This window comes from Alosa pseudoharengus, unplaced genomic scaffold (genome assembly GCF_046254945.1).
Source record: "Alosa pseudoharengus isolate Yale_2024_CS ecotype anadromous, Long Island Sound unplaced genomic scaffold, YU_APseudo_1.1 YU_APseudo_1.1_scf_4, whole genome shotgun sequence".
Classification (NCBI taxonomy): Eukaryota; Metazoa; Chordata; class Actinopteri; order Clupeiformes; family Clupeidae; genus Alosa; species Alosa pseudoharengus.
Window position 1 is genome coordinate 9,246,378 of NW_027468774.1, and position 17,796 is coordinate 9,264,173.

At 41.0% G+C, this 17,796-nt stretch overlaps 1 protein-coding gene across 3 annotated transcripts in view; it reads right to left on the bottom strand.

Moving 5' to 3' along the window:
- The window catches only part of LOC143101650 (integrin alpha-M-like), a 65,641-nt gene extending 48,231 nt beyond the window's left edge, over positions 1 to 17,410 (bottom strand). The window contains exons 1-3 of one of the 3 annotated variants that reach the window (XM_076264775.1): positions 17,246 to 17,410; positions 9,258 to 9,363; positions 1,241 to 1,341 (exon numbers count right to left, since the gene is read on the bottom strand). In XM_076264775.1, the coding sequence (XP_076120890.1) occupies positions 1,241 to 1,341; positions 9,258 to 9,363; positions 17,246 to 17,294 (256 nt within the window). In that variant the 5' untranslated portion in view covers positions 17,295 to 17,410. Of the gene's footprint in view, positions 1 to 1,240; positions 1,342 to 9,257; positions 9,364 to 16,010; positions 16,125 to 17,133; positions 17,166 to 17,245 lie in introns of those variants that run through there. The other 2 variants (XM_076264777.1, XM_076264776.1) reach the window with 2 other exon arrangements.
- Between the last annotated feature and the right edge of the window lie 386 nt (positions 17,411 to 17,796).

Genomic DNA, 17,796 nt, shown 5'->3' on the forward strand with positions numbered 1-17,796 from the left:
TCATGCACTGAACAATTTAAGCACAGCTCAGCTTTAAGAAATGTAATAGGCATGCTTAGCATTTTGTGAAACTACATTGGAAAAACTCTGGTTGTACAGTTATCTAGGCGATATTGTTAACATTTATTTTGTATTTGGCCTTATCATATATGACAAAAGCCCAACGTTGGAGACCGTGTAGACATTTGCTTCAATTTCAAAACCGGATTACTCGGGAACGGCTATAACTTGTATAAGGGAATGCTTTACACCTTTGCGTTCGTATAAGTTCTGCTGTTTATTCTGATACGGTTTGTAATTTATTTGAATGAAAAGTTTGTGAGATATTCACGACGAATGGGTGTGGAGATGTCCGTCTGTCTGCCTCATAGGTCTAAATAGCAGCGTGTAGCGGGCCGGATTAAAATACCTAGGCCTACGGGCCAATTCAAAAGAGAACTATTTACGTGAGAATATTAGCCTGTGAAGATATAACGCAGATCCACAGATCTCACTAGATATGTCTATGCAGTCATCCTGAAATAATCTAGCAGTGGCACATGAAAGCATAGTGACAGTTTCTTAATGGTAGTGAAGTGAAAGTGAAGCGTTGCACCAGTGCCTATAGGCTATGCTGCGGTGGCGGCTCACTACGAGTTGTAGAACTTCAAATCAGCGCGATTTACCCTTATAGGCTGGTAACGTTAGGCTACATGATCCCTACAGACACTTTCTTACTTTTAACCGTCAATAAGTATGAAAATTAGATCGGATCTGACTATTTGTGGTACGCTAGCTCTTCCCGCCACAGTGGCTGGTAAATTGACCAAATTCACCCGCCAGCGCAAAAAAACTACCCGCATTTGGCGGGGGGCGGGTGGTTAATTTCCATCCCTGTACTGTAGTAGACTATACTATCTTGAATTTCCCCTTGGGGATCAATAAAGTATCTATCTATACTCAATAGTCAACTGTACATATCTGTCTATACTGTTAATACTGAACATACACTTTTTTTGCTAAGTTACTGTTGTATGTCATATACTGCTTATACTGCACTACCTGTCTATAGTGTTCACATTGCACTTTTTTGCACTTCTTCTTTTTTGCACTTCTGGTTAGACGCTAACTGCATTTTGTTGTCCTTGTACTTATACTCTGCACAATGACAATAAAGTTGAATCTAATCTAATCTAATCTAATCGATGGATCGATGGATGTATGTATGTATGTATGGATGTATGGATGGATAGATCATTACCGTTGATGTTTACAGGTGAACAGGAGCCAGCAGGAAGCTGACACTTGTAAACACGTCCTCTCATGTTCCCGTACTGCTCTAGTGGAGCGCTCACCAACACACTGGACACAGCAACACATAGTCACCAACACACTGGACACAGCAACACATAATCACCAACACACTAGACACACACAGCAACACATAGTCACCAACACACTGGACACAAACAGCAACACAGTCCGCAGTAGTCATAGTCACCAAGACACTGGACACACACAGCAACACATAGTCACCAACTCACTGGAAACACACAGCAACACATAGTCACCAACACACTGGACACAAACAGCAACACAGTCTGCAGTAGTCACCAAGACACTGGACACACAGCAACACAGTCTGAAGTAGTCAAATACCTAAAGAAGGTCTAAAACATGCACATCATTACAGTTTTTCTCAGTCGCTTTGTTGATCTCTTTAATTATCATTAGGTACACTATGCAAGGTTTTCACCATAATATAACCTTTACGAAGCCAATTTGATGGTAAACGAACTTGTAATAGGGGAATTGTTCACCTAGCATAGCCAAACAGCATAGCCACAGCGAATCAACGAGAGAACCAGCCATGCAACTTCAAGAATAGTGGCCTGAAGACATCTCGCCAGAATCATGAAACATTATCTTGTCAGTATATATACATGTAGCTCTTTTGGAGATAGTTTTTACCTGTTAATCCTTCACCTCCACAACAAAAGCAATTGCATTGTGTACAGAGGGAACAAGCCACGAGAAGTAGGCTATTTACAACTGCAGAGTAAAAAAAATGTCTCAAATATTTATGCTAATCAACATTAGTGCCATAAGTTCATGTGTTACTATACAAAGTTTGTACTGCAGTTTGTTTCCGGACCATGTAACATATTGTCATGCAGGGAAAAAGACTAGACTGTTTAACAGTAGACCTACAGCAGTTCTTTCCAAAAAGTGCATATAATGACTCAATAAATGTCTGACTAGCATGACATCAGCATTAGCATTGATAATGTAATAAAAACAATTGCATGGATGTGTGAAAGTGTTTACTGTTTGTTTAAAGTCATTATAAATTGATTTTATGATTTGCACAAGTGACTAGATGATGTGGGGATTGAACAAGTCGTTTTGAGAATTTCAATTCGTATCTAAGAAATGCTAGCCTGACGAGCCAGACCCACATTAAAATGTAGGGTCTGGGCACTCACCGTTCGCAGTGCTCAGTCCGAGGGGCGGGATAATCGGTTGTCTTTCAAATTCCTTCTGCACGCAATAGGGCAGCACTGAGTCCCATGCGTTGTCCCACCAGCGGAGCTAGTTGGCTAGTTCAAACTTTTGCCAACTTAAAACAAGCTTAACTCGTGTCACACTGTTGGCCAACAGCAACATCCATCTTCTTTGTTTTCAAGTAGCAGGGAATTCAAGCCAAACCGTTGCAACTCTGCCATCAATCATTATGTTAAGCCTGCCTAACGACTCTACACAATTTGATTGGCCTGATAGAAGTTTCATTTTTCGAGCTCACAAGCCAACGGAGAGTTGCTAGACTAGCCCTGGAAGCAAATGTAATTTGCTGCCGCTAGGGTGCGTCTATGGAGACTCATGGCACATTATGGTATCCCGGAGAAGTTCATAACTGTAAAGAATTCAATGTCCACGCAGTCTTAGAATTCTTAAAAGATTATTATTTTGTACCTTTATAGAACCAGTAGTACAGACAGGTAAGTGGTAACTTAACTTCACTCTAGCAACGTTCGACTAACATAAGGCCCCTCGCGCATTGCTACCCATGCGCACTACATGCCACATAACCATTAAACCATAGAGCCATATTTCACTATTCACCTTATATGACATCTCCCCTTTTCAGGATTTTTGTTTTTCTCTATCCAAACAAACAAAACACACATTGCTTTAGCACTGTTGAACATTCAAAGTATTCTGCATTCAACACTTAGTATTAACCTTTTAAACACCTTGAACAGTAATCTTTGTGGGTATTATCACATCACATAACCTATTATGTTATTAACTCTCCCTCTTTTCCCCCACCCCACAGTATATGGCCCATCTCTTAAACAAAATAGCCAGTTTTACCTTAAACATACACAAACATATGTACAGCACATATATATTTTTTTTTTCACAAATTCATTCTTTCAGCAGGTTTACTCAGTCTGCCAGACCGGGTATGCAGTGGTCCAGTCTGCTTGTCTGTTGATGCGACACTGGGCGTCGGCAAGACAGTGTCAGGCTGATGTGTGGCATCCCCTTGCTGATGGTCATCAGGAATGCAAGGGATTGCGGTTGTCACAGGAACACGTTGCAGATGACGGCGGTTGCGTCTCAATCTGTCCCCCTGGGGTGTTTCAATGACGTAGGAACGTGGTGTGGTGCTTTCTCCTCTGACGATAGCAGGTGTCTGCCAGGTCCAGCTTAACGACAATGGGATCACCTGGCTTTAGTGAAGGTAGGGGTCTTGCACCATGGCGCGTCCTTTTTTTTGACGACTTCTAGATCAGGCCATCGTGGCTGCAGATTTGCTTCCAGTGTAGGAAGAGTTGTTTTGATCTTACGGCCCATAAGGAGCTCTGCTGGGCTCACGCCTGTGGTGGCGCAAGGTGTTGACCTATAGCAAGCATGAGGGCAAGCAGAGTGTCTTTCTGTTTCAAAATTCTTTTTGCAATCTGAACTCCACGCTCTGCATGTCCATTCCCTTGGGGATTGTGTGGACTCGAGGTAATGTGCACAAAGTCAAATTTCACAGCAAAGTCTTTAAACTCCTGACAATTAAGGTCCGTTGTCTGACACCACCTCATCCGGACAGCCAAATCTTGCAAACACTGCCTTCAGCTTTAGGATAACTTGTAAAGCAGTGGTTGTTGGCATGTGGAGTATTTCAAGGAACCGCGAGAAGTAATCTGACACAACTAGGTAAGTGTGTTTGTTATACTCACATAAATCAGTGGCAAGTCTTTTCCAAGGTCGCTCAGGCAGAGGAGTTGAGATCAAGGGTTCTTTCCGCTGAGTAGGTTTCATCTCCCGACAGACCTGACAGGACAGGACTTTCTGCTTGATTTCGGATGAGATGCCAGGCCACCATACAGCCGTATGGGCGCGCTCCCTACACTTGGTCAGACCTTGATGTCCATCATGAATGCGCTCCAGAGTGTCTGGTCTCAACACGTCTGGTATCACCATTCGGCTCCCTCTGGTGACAATGCCATTGAATTCAGACAATTCGGTTTTTATTGCATAGTACTCTCTTATTGCTACTGGTACATTACCTATGTACTCTGGCCACCCAGTCTTGATGTACTGCAACACCAGCTGTAGATTGAGATCAGCCGCTGTAGCTGTTTTAATGGCCTCTAGCCTTATTGGAGTTGCAGGCATGTTGTCCACAATGGCTGCTATGTAACAAGCCACATCGGTGTGAGAGTCACTCTCATTTTCCGGACACTGAAGTGGACTACGCGAGAGGGTGTCAGCCACCGTCAACGTCTTTCCAGGCGCATATTCAGCAGTTGGTTTAAATCTCATTAATCTCATGAGTAGCCTTTGACATCGAATAGGCACATTGTTTAAGTCCTTTTTGTTCATGAGGGGAACTAATGGTTTATGGTCTGTGACCAACTTGAAGTCTTCGAGACCGCACAGATACTTTTCAAATCTCTCCCAGGCCCACACACTTGCTAAACATTCCTTCTCAATCTGTGCATATCTGGTCTCTGCATCAGACAGCCGACGAGAGCAGTACGCTACTGGTTTCCAGTCTTTATCATGCAGCTGTAGAAGCACCCGCCAATGCCATAACTGCTGGCATCAGCTGAGACAGCAGTGGGTCTGTTCACGTCGTAGAATTTCAGAACTGGAGAAGTAGAGAGGCATTCTGTCATCTTTTGAAACGCTTCCTGCTGGGTGTGGTCCCATGTCCAGACTGACTTTGACTTGAGCAGTTCATACAACGGCTGGCCTATTGTCGATAGATTTGGTATAAATTTTCCAAGATAGTTGAACATCCCCAGCACACGTCTCAGCTCCTGGACGTTTTGTGATGCCGGGAGCTCACGGATTGCTTTGACCTTATCAGGGTCGGGTCTCACACCTGATTTGTCAATAACCTGTCCCAGGAAGTGAAGCTGGCTTTGTCTGAACTTACATTTTTCCTTGTTAAGCTTCAGACCTGCTGACTCAATTCGCTCCAACACTTTGCTGAGACATTGGTCATGCTTTTCTGGACTATCTCCATATACCAGCACATCATCCATAAAGATAGCCACGCCCTATGAGAGTCTCCGTCATCTTCCGTTGAAAAATTTCTGGGGCACTTGTAATCCCAAATGGGAGTCGTTTAAAAGCGTATCTCCCAAAGGGCGTTATGAAGGTGGTTAACTTGCTGCTTTCAGGGTGAAGAGGAATCTGCCAAAATCCAGACGCTGCGTCTAATGACGTGAATGTAGTTGCGCCACTGAGTTTTGTGGTAAATTCCTCTGCAGTAGGAAGTATGTATCTCTCCCTTCTTACAGATTCGTTTACAGTTTTTTACAATTGTTTACACACGTTTTCAAAACTCTGTGTCTATTTTTCAAAACTCCACACACAAAACCCACAACTGCTCACACAAAATGCAAAATGCCCCAAATCTCCAGCAAAATGACACACAACATTCAAAATGTCAAAAACACATGTTTAAAGCAAACATTCGCCTCACATTACAAACACTTTTGTCATAATATGACATTTTGGATACATCATGTACACACTGTTACTCAAAACCTAAAGCTTTTCTGTCTTAGGCTTTCTATATGTATTTCCATACAAGAGTGAAAGTTACGGTATCAACAAAGAGAAGTTGAAATACACAGTAAAAATGCAAGCAATATTGAAACCAAAATTAGTGATTTTTCCCAAATAATTTGCTGTTGTGAATACAGTATTTTACAGCAAACAAGAAAAAAAGCAAAGAAGAATACAGTGACCACCAGATGTACATGGAGTTTTGAAAACACTGATTTTGTTTTTTTCTAAAGACAAGTGTGTGTGTGTGTGTGTGGGGGGGGGGTCATGTACAGTATGCATTCATAGGCCTATAGACCCTTTCAACTGCAGAAACAAATAATTCTACAGTAAGCATTCCTAAGGCATTTCTGGAGGCACAGAAAAATGTATTGAGCTAATGGTACTGTAACATGGGGGCAAACAAAAATAGAGTAAAAAGACAAATTTTACATAAAGTCAACTTTTTGTAGAACATTACTGTAAGCTAAAGTCCGATTACTGTAATTTTCAAAGTATCTGAATATTTGTATTCAAAGTATCTGAATTCTGAATACAGTATTTCAACCGGAAATCCTCTAGGAGCAGATTGAAAGGGTCTATACCTATATAGAGAGTATATCTATTCATAGACCTATACTAAGGCAATGATTGGATGGTGTTCAGTAAAGTAAAGAGTGTTTGCACATGTGAAGAGAAAGAGTGAAGCACTGGTGATTTAGTGTGGCATTTTGATGGGTTGTGTTTGAAGAACGAAATCAAGTTACTTCCTGTTAGATGTTTGTGTGTTAGGTAGAAAATTGTGTGTGGTGTTTTGCAAAATGTGTTTTAGTCAATTGAAAACTGAGTCAAACACTGAGAATTAGTGTATGGTTTTGCAGATTTGGTGTCGGGTTATGATGTTTGGAGGACATGTTTAGAAAATTGTGTGACAAACAAAGATTTAGTGTGTAAGCAGTTGAAAAAAACTGTAACCTCTTCAAATCTACGCAAATGCGCACCTTTTCATTTTTCTTCGGAACAGGCACCATTGGTGCACACCAGTCTGTAGGTTCCGTTACGGGCTCTATCACTTCATTCTCCTCCATTCGTTTGAATTCCTCCTGGACTTGTTTCAAAAGGGGCAGAGGAACACGGTGGGCGGTATGCACTGTGTATGGCTGAGCGTTCTCTTTTAACCGGATTTTTACTGGATCTGTTTTAAGAGTTCCCTGCTCACCAAATGCTTTGTGCACTTCTTCAACCCGTTTCACCAGTCCCATCATCGTTGCGGTGTCTCTACTCAGCAGACTGTTTGCATTTTGGCCACTGATGACACACACAGGAAAAGAGTATGGTTTCCCCTTGTACCTTGTGCTGGCCTCAAACTTCCCCAGACAGTTCAACTGACCACCTGGGCTGCAGAGTGTGACATTAGATGACTCTAATTTCTTCTCTGGAACTAAATTGTTGAATGTCTCCTCTCCCATAACGTTTGCATCAGCCCCCGTGTCATTTTTGAATTTGACCGGCGTTGCTCCAATTGTGAACTGTACTGACCATTGCTCATCATTTTTGTTTGCATTTGTTACAGCACCTAGGAAATATTGTGCCTCCTCTGTTTCTTCAGTCACTTCAGACACTTTCTTTCCCAGTGACCCACTTTTCCACATTTGTTGCATGTAGAATTCTTAGCTGGGCACATTTCAGGATCTTTGTGTTTTATCTACCACATTTTGGATCCCCTTTATCTCCATTTTCGTTTCTTTTAGGTAGCCATTTTGGCTTTCCCCTGTCTGCTACTTTCCCGCGTATCTCCTGTACCGCGGCGTATGCCCCCCCCTGCTGGTGCACTTGCAATGCGACCTCCTAGGACTGGCGAACAGTTTGAATAGTTTGGGCAAGTGTAAGGTCAGCCATCAGTTGCAGCTTACGTGATACTTCTTTATCTACAATGCCCACAACAATACGGTCACGTATATGTTCTTCTCTGGTCATGCCAAAGTCACAATGTTCTGACATCTCTTAAAGAGCTCTGATAAACATTTCAGCCTTTTCCCCGGGCCGCTGCACTCTTTGGTAAAAACAGACGCGCTCGTAGATCACATTTCGTTTGGGATAAAAGTACTCGTCATATTTTCCTAACACAACGTCGAGCTTCTTCCTATCCCCAGCCTCAGCAAATGTGAAGGACTTGAAAATGTTCTCAGCCTCAGGGCCCATAGCATATATCAGTGAACTGACCTGAACTTCGCCGTCCTCTTTGCTCAGTTTCGTTGCCAATCGAAACCGCTGGAATCGTTGCTTCCAGTCAGACCATTCATTCGGACGTTCGAAAGCAAAACTCTCCGGTGGATTAAATTTGGCCATCTCTCCAAACAGAAACGAAGTGTCCGTTGAACTCTTCTGACACCATGTAAAGAATTCAATATCCACGCAGTCTTAGAATTCTTAGAAGATTATTATTTTTTACCTTTATAGAACCAGTAGTACAGACAGGTAAGTGGTAGCTTAACTTCACTCTAGCAACGCTCAACTAACATAAGGCCCCTCATGCATTGCTACGCATGCGCACTACATGCCACATAACCATTAAAGGGATTAGAGCTATATTTCACTATTCACCTTATAACAATTTTACCAAATTGAAACCCAAATCAAACGCAGGAAATGGGGCTGGATCGGGCACACCTTAAGAAAACCATCCTCTAACACGACCAGACAGGCCTTATCCTGGAACCCACAAGGGAAAAGAAAGCCAGGAAGACCAAGAAACAGCTGGAAAGGGACTGTTGAGGCAGAACTCAAGAAAGCAACATCATCTTGGAAGGAAGTAGAGAAGATCGCTCAACACCGAACCACCTGGAGGAAGTTCATGAATGACCTATGCTCCCCAAAGAGCAAAAGGGTTTAAGTCAAGTAAGTCAGGGTGCGTCTAGATTTCTAGGCTAAAGAAATGCCTCAAAGTGACTGAAAAAACTGTAAGGTGATCGTACGTAATCATCATCATCATCATCATCAAAATCATTACCATGAGCATCCTTATAATCACATAATCAATGTTCATAGCAAGGAAAGGTGAAGAAAACAGTGATGATGATGATGATGATGATGATGGCCTGGCCTATATTGGCTGTCAGAGAGAGAGAACAGATCTATAATGATGGTGACGATTATGACAAGGACGTTGATGATGATGGTGATGATGATGATGGCAACCCCTCAAGGTCGTGGCATCTTACCTTGATTTGTCCTCCTGAATAACTCTGTAGCCAAATGAGGATGCCGGCATGCTCATCTGTTTCCATGCTGATTCATCGATGTTAAATGCTGTCACCATTGGTAACGCTAGGGAGGAGGAGGGAGAGGAAAGATCAGAGATTGTGACAAAGATCTCATAAAGGAAACTAAAGAAAACGACTGAACTAGGCTCTACTTCGCTAAGTAGACACACACACACACACACACACACACACACACACACACACACACACACACACACTTTTTTGTGTCCCAAGGATTTCTCCTCTGAACTGAACTTGAACTGGATTTTTTTCAGACTTAAAGGAGAATTCCCGCGATTTTTCACATAGATATCTCAAGGCCAAGGATTTCTCAAGGTCACAGAGTACTGTCGGTACCAAAAAAATCCCGAAAACAATTCGTTTTATCTAGCTCGAGTTGCTGCAGCCAACAGCTGAAGTAGCCAGGCAGCTGCAGCGCTACACTTGGGGCCATGAACATGGGGGCTCATGAACTCTGGTACTCCAAGGTCTCGTTTTTGCACTGTATGTCAGTTCTCATTTGTAAGTCACTTTGGCTAAAAGCGTGAGTTAAATGAATAAAAGCGTGAGCTAATTGAACAAAAGCATGAGCTAAATCAATAAAAGCGTGAGTTAAATGAGCTAAATTAATAAATTAATGAATGTAAATGCCAGAGTTTTCATGTTGCGTGTCCATGCTGACACCCTTTTTTGCATCTGAAACGATGTGCTGCTGAATTGGGTTGCTATGTGATGCTGGACTGGGTTGCTATGTGATGCTGGACTGGGTTGCTTTGTGCTGCTGGACTGGGTTGCTATGTGATGCTGGACTGGGTTGCTATGTGATGACTGGGTTGCTATGTGCTGCTGGACTGGGTTGCTATGTGATGACTGGGTTGCTATGTGATGCTGGACTGGGTTGCTATGAGCTGCTGGACTGGCTTGCTATGTGCTGCTAGACTGGGATGCTATGTGATGCTGGACTGGGTTGCTATGTGATGCTGGACTGGGTTGCTATGTGATGACTGGGTTGCTACAATATGTGCTGCTGGACACCCTCACATCCCCTTGCCCCAGATCAGGGGTCTTCAACTAGTGGCCCACGCCCCCTGGTGGTCCGTGATGGTATTGCTGGTGGTCCCTGGCCATGCATAACAGTTTTTTTTCAACTGCTTACACACATTTTCAAAGCTATGTGTATTTTTTTTAAACTCGACACACAAATCCAACTATTGCTCACACAAAATGCAAAATGCCTCATATGTGCTGCAAAATTAAGCACAGCTTTCAAAATATTGCAAACACATCTCAAAAGCAAGCATTTGCCTCACATTATAAACACTGTTGTCATAATATGACATTTTGGATACATCATGTACACACTGTTGCTCAAAACCTAAAGCTCTTCTGTCTTGGGCTTTTATGTACAGTATATGAATGTCATCTGCATAAAGAAATATACAAATTGGGGGGGGAAAATCCCAAATAATTTGCTGTGGTGAATACAGCATTTTACAGCACACACACACACACACACACACACACACACACACACACAAAACAAAATATAACAACCACCACATGTAGTTGAACAGAAACCAAAAAGCTCTCTCACAATTGCATGGATGTGTGGGTGTGTATGTATTCATATGCCTGTACTAAGACAATGATTGGATGGTGATCAGTAAAGTAATGAGTGTTTGTACATGTGAAGGGTATGTGTGAATGAGTGTGGAAAAAGTGGTGAATAAGTGTGCCATTTTATATTTGATCTAACTTCCTGTTATGTTTGTGTGTTAGTTGTGTGTGTTTCTCAAAAACTGTTTTATGAAATTGAAAACTCGGTCAAAGGCTGTGTAGTTTTGCAGACATGGTATGGGGTTATGGTATGCGGTTATGGTGTTTAAGTGACAGGTTTCAAAAATAGTGTGACACCCAAAGATTTTGTGTGTAAGCAGTTTTAAAAAATCACCATGGTTAAGTCAATGGGGGTCTCAGGCTGCTCCTTTTGTAAGAATGTTGGTCAGGTTGATTTAGAATTGACCTCCAAGCATGAGTTACGTAAAACTGTTCTAGAACCATGCAGCGGTGATTTAACATGATAAACACTTTGCAGCAGCTTGCAATGGGCATTTTCAAAACTCTAAACACAAAACACACAGCTGTGCACACAAAATGCAAAATGCCTCAAATCTCTAAACAAAAAACACTCAACTGCGCACACAAAATGCAAAATGCCTCAAATCTCCAGCAAAAGATCACAAGTGTAGTAGTTGAAAATTTTTTTTAGTGTACTTCACAATGTAAAGAGAAAAAGGTCCTCATTTTGCAAAAGAGCAAAGGCATTCTGCTAATTGGGTGTAGAATTGTGTTACAGTTTTTCTCGATCGTTTTGATACCTGTATCAACTCTGACATCACATTCTCAAAACAGTTAACACCTGTGTCTGAACAAAAGCACTCTGGACAAAATGACACATTTTGCTTAAAACACTTAAAACATGCTGCAAAAGCAAATCTTGCTCTCAAACACTACAACTTTGGTCAAGAAGTGTCTGCTAAATGTAACGTGTTGCCAATTCAAAAACACTCAAAATGCAAAATCTAGTTCTCAAAATTAGCATTTTTGCTATATCTGTTCCATTACTTTCTCATTTTTCTGGTATCAGAAAAAACTGTGAAAAGACAAAATGTACTGAATAAAAAAATAATTTACTCATTCCTCCCAAGATGTAACTGTCATTGACATGTAAGACATACAGTAAACACCTAGCAAGATACAGTAAATTTCATTGAACTACAACTTGTAATTTTTCATCGAAATAGACCTACAGTAAACACCTTTTGTACTGTTTTCTCTAACCAAATAGGCAATACAGTACTTTGTCTAAATGTGCATTAGATCCATACTTGCAAATAGCAACACAGAACAGACATCTCTTATGTATAAAGAATTGTGCAAAGGAGTTTCACACAGGTGTATCAGAGATTCAGACTTATGCAAGGAATCTATACCACCTGTGAAAAGATGTTTTCCTTTTGTTTAGCATGGGAAAACCAATAGAGTTTTGGGTTTTTGAATGACACCTGCAGTTTTTCAATTGCTTACACACTAAATCTTTGCTTTTCACACAATTTTCTAAACATGTCTTCCAAACATCATAACCCCACACCAAAACTGCAAAACCATACACTAATTCTCAATGTTTGACTCAATTTTCAATTTACTAAAACACATTTTGCAAAACACCACACACAATTTTCTACTTAACACACAATTTCGTTTTTCAAAGACAACCCATCAAAATGCCATACTAAATCACCAGTGCTTCACTCTCTCTCTTCACATGTGTAAACACTCATTACTTTACAGAACACCATTCAATCATTGCCTTAGTATAGGCCTATGAATAGATATACTCTATATGTAGGTATGGACCCTTTCAATCTGGCCCTAGAGGATTTCCGGTTGAAATGTTCAGAACCAATGCAGATACTTTGAAAGGAATGTTCTACAAAAAGTTGACTTTATGTACAGTAAAACTTGTTTTACTATATTTTTGTGTCTCCCCAAGTTACCATTAGCTCAATACATTTTTCTATAGACCTACCCCACACACACACACACACACACACACACACACACACATACATAAACACACCCACACACACACACATTTCTTTGGAAACAGCAACAGCTGTTTCGCAACAGCAAATTATTTGGGAAAAATCACTATTTTTTGGTTTCAATATTGCTTGCATTTTTACTGTGTATTTCTCTCTGTAGATACCGTAACTTTCACTCTTGTATGGAAATACATAAAGCCTATGAAAGACAAAAGAGCATTTTTGAGCAACAGTGTGTACATGATGTATCCAAAATGTCATATTATGACAAAAGTGTTTGTAATGTGAGGCGAATGTTTGATTTAAATATGTGTTTATGACATTTTGAATGTTGTGTGTCATGTAGCTGGAGATTTGAGGCATTTTGCATTTTGTGTGAGCAATTGTTAGTTTTGTGTGTGGAGTTTTGAAAAATATACACAGAGTTTTGAAAACGTGTGTAAACAGTTGTAAAAAACTGTAACTGTTTTGCAAAAGGTGTGAGAAATGTGTGAACCCAATGAAAATGTGTGAACACATTCGCAAGAGGTAACTTCTGCTGTGCAAAGAAAGTGTTCATGAAGACCAAGTGGATCCCAGTTTCCTTCAGCAGGTAAAAGCAATCGAGAAAAACTGTAATTGTGTGAAAATGGTGCTTAATCAATTGAAAAAAACTGTAATCATTGTGTGTGTGTGTGTGTGTGTGTGTGTGTGACAACCTGAATGAGGTTGATGGCATGGCATGTCTCTTTGGCGTCCTTTAGTTAGTTCCTCTATTCTAAAATAACATACGCACGAGGCCACAAGACCAACTGCTTGTTTCCGTGGTTTATTAAAGTGAACCCAGACAAATGTGTTAGCACATATGAATTAGCTCTGCAGGTCCGTCTGGAAAGGATTCCATTGATGCCCGCTTCCGAATTTCCTGTTTTTTGACTTCCAGGGGCATGACCAGCATTGAAATTCAACTTAAATTGGTGCAATAAACTCTTACGTGTTCCTGGGTTTTTGCTGATTCGGATGCGGACGTCATTGGGATATTTCTGGTATCCATGACACACTGTCTGTCAGTCTCTCTGTTTGTGGTTTGTCCTCCTAGTGTTTTGTCTATTTGTCCCCCTCTGCAGGAGCTGTTGTTCTATTTGTCCCCCTCTGCAGGAGATGTTGTTCTATTTGTCCCCCTCTGCAGGAGCTGTTGTTCTATTTGTCCCCCTCTGCAGGAGCTGTTGTGTACCACTGCTGTCGGTCTGAGTCTCCGGCCTTCCTCTGTCTGCTCCTGGTTCTCACCTGCTTCCACTGGTGTCTCTGATCTGCCTACCAATCAGCGTCAATCAGCCTGCATCTGATTGCAATTTCAGCTTTAAAATCCCCATTACCAGTCTGCCTCCCTGTCAGAACGTTCCGTCTTCTCGTAGCAGTTCTGGAGTGCGACCTGCCTGCCTGACTACTAGCCTACTGCCGTGAAGGAGGATTGCCTTTTGTGTTTCACCTGCACCCTCTCTGGAGTGTCCAGTTGCCTGTGCCCTGTTCTCCTGCTGGGGTTTTGCCTTCTACGACTTTTTTCGAAACTGTTTTTTGTGCTTTTTCTGAAGACTGCTTTCTGTTGAAGATTGGTCCAGTGTGTTCCCTGTGGATTACTCTGACGACTGTGGAAGCTCTGTTTTTTGTCTCTGTTAATAAATCTCCTCTGAGTCAATTCTGGGTGTTTGTCATATCTGAACCTGAGTCCCATCTCTGAAAACGTGACACTGTCTTATGATAGAGAATGTCACTGTGTGTCCTTTGCACTTTATCTGTCCTGGAGGACATTTTTCTTCTGCATTCTAACCCATCTGGGGGTAGTGTACAAACATACACACACACACAGACACATACACACACACACACAAAGACTTGGAGCAGTGAGCTTACCAGGAGCACACACACTATAGTGCACACATTTACAGTGTGTATGTATTCATAGGCCTGTATGGACCCTTTCAACTGCAGAAACAAACATGTGCATTCCTAAGGCGCTTCCGGAGGAACAGAAAGCAACATTGATATAATGGTAACTCAACAAACAAAAACAAAAAAGAAAAATGTTACAAAAAATGTCTAAATTGTTATATAAAGCCTACATTGCGCTATACAGTGTGTTTCAGGGTCATAGGGTATATATATTCATAGGCCAACAATCGGATGGAGCTCAGTAAGTAATGAGTGTTTGTACATTGAGGACTGAGTGTGAATAAGTGTGTCATTTTCATAGGTTGTGTTTGAAAAATGAAATCAAGTTACTTCCTGTTAGATTTGTGTGTGTTAGGTAAAAAAAAATATGTGTGGTGTTTTGCAAAATGTGTTTTAGGAAATTGTAAATTGTACATTTAAAAGACATGTTTAGAAAATTGTGTGACAAGCAAAGATTTAGTGTATAAGCAATTGAAAAAGTCAAATTCATTCTTATTTGTGCTAATTCTACCTTACAGCAAGAGCACATAGTCTGTCCCTATGATAATCAGTATCACATAGTCTGTCCCTATAAACAGTATAAGCACATAGTCTGTCCCTATGATAAACTGTATAAGCATATAGTCTGTCCCTATGATAAACTGTAAAAACACATAGTCTGTCCCTATGATAAACTGTATAAGCACATAGTATGTCCCTATGATAAACAGTAAAAGCACATACTGTAGTCTGTCCCTATGATAATCAGTAAAAACACATAGTCTGTCCCTATGATAAACAGTAAAAGCACATAGTATGTCCCTATGATAATCAGTAAAAGCACATACTGTAGTCTGTCCCTATGATAATCAGTAAAAGCACATAGTCTGTCCCTATGATAATCAGTAGAAGCACATAGTCTGTCCCTATGATAAACAGTAAAAGCACATAGTATGTCCCTATGATAAACAGTAAAAGCACATACTGTAGTCTGTCCCTATGATAATCAGTAAAAGCACATAGTCTGTCCCTATGATAAACAGTAAAAGCACATAGTCTGTCCCTATGATAAACAGTAAGGGTGGGACCCTCACCTGGGTGTCACTCATAGTGATGAACACACCAGTTCTGTAGAGGAGGACTAGTCATCAGCATACATCATCCTCTTAGGTAAACTCAGCAGAACAACCACACATACCCTTAAAAGGACATACTGATTCCATTTTCTGACGATTTCCTGACGAGTGGGCAATTGGAGATAATTTTAACTATGTCACATAGCCTATTTCATGCGTAATCTACTTCATGGTCTGTCATTATCAGCCTATTCCTGTCTAAATGTCACACACACACACACACACACAGACACAGACACACACACACACACACACACAGTCAAATCTACATTGACATCTGTGCAATGATCTGTACTGTCATGAGTATTTCAAATATATGATGGACAACAGTATGTTGTTATATTGTGACTATGATGGACAACAGTATGTTGTTATATTGTGACTATGATGGACAACAGTATGTTGTTATATGACTTATGAGTGCTTTGACAAAAAGAAGAGAAAGAAAATCATCTTTCAGTCATTTTCATTCAGATGTATGAACTAAAACATTTTAAAAGAACTACAAACACACACACACACACACACACCAACTATTTCAACTTGCACTTCAGGTTGCATCTGGTCTGGTGAAGCCAATAGAAACCATTTGATGAAACTCTGGGATTTGCGTTATACTTCTGGATGGTGAGCTCCAGTCTTGTGTTTGTAACAGTCTTGTGTTTGGGGCCCACACACCAGCACAGAGGACAGCCACTGTGAAAGGCACAGCCTTTTTCTTTGGGTATCTAATCATTTTAAAACTACACTTAAAGGAGATTTACGGTGATTTTTCACATAGATCTCTGTGATCTCGGGTTCACCCAGAGTGTAACCTTATACTTATATGAACCAAAAAACTACATGTTTTATACATGTCCACTCCACAGCACATTTAGCATGGGAAGTACAGTATACATATCTAAGAATTGTCAATGACCAGTTGCCATTTTTCAATAATAATAATAGTAATAATAATAATAATAATAATAATAATAATAATACCTTTAATTTTATAGTGATTTTCAAGACACGCAAAGGTACAGAGGTACTACACAAACAGGGGAGGTTGCATAAACAGACACAAAATAAGACACAGGGACAGAAAACAAAACTAGAGGAGCGGGCTGAATGTTACGTTTGTACGCCTCATGAAACAAAGCGCTTACCGTGATTGTGAAACTATCCATGTGTATTCATGCTTACCGTTAAACAGGCAGAAGATGATGCTTACCGTTAAACAGGCAGAAGATGGTGCTTACCGTTAAACAGGCAGAAGATGATGCTTACCGTTAAACAGGCAGAAGATGATGCTTACCGTTAAACAGGCAGAAGATGATGCTGGGGGTCCATTCAGGAAGTGCCATGGCGGGCTCACAACACAGCGGAACACGGAGTGAGTGAGTGAAGGAAGCCGTGAGAGAAGGAGAGAGAGCTGAAGTGAGAGAGACAGAGCGGTAACTTCATTATCCGCTGTGGCAACTGTTTGGGTAATAGAGCAGGAGAGAGGAAGACAGAGGGAAGTGTGTGTGTGTGTGTGTGTGTGTGTGTGGGGGGGGGGGGGTAATTGTTGATGACTCAGGAAATAAGGAGGAGTAAAGAAGTGTTGTTACTTGAAATATAGCAAGACAAGTAAATTAATGAGGAAATGCCACACTTTTATTTAGTTTCACACATTTAGTTACTATGAAATACAAGGTATGCACACACACACACACCTTTGAAACTGTCATTCACTCTCTTTAAGCTAAATCCTCTACACACACCCAACACACACATTATTTCAAACACTTATTTATTCAAACAAAGTATGATATACAAAACACATTTCAATCCTTTTTCCAAGGCCTCCTGGGAACTCTCTCTCTC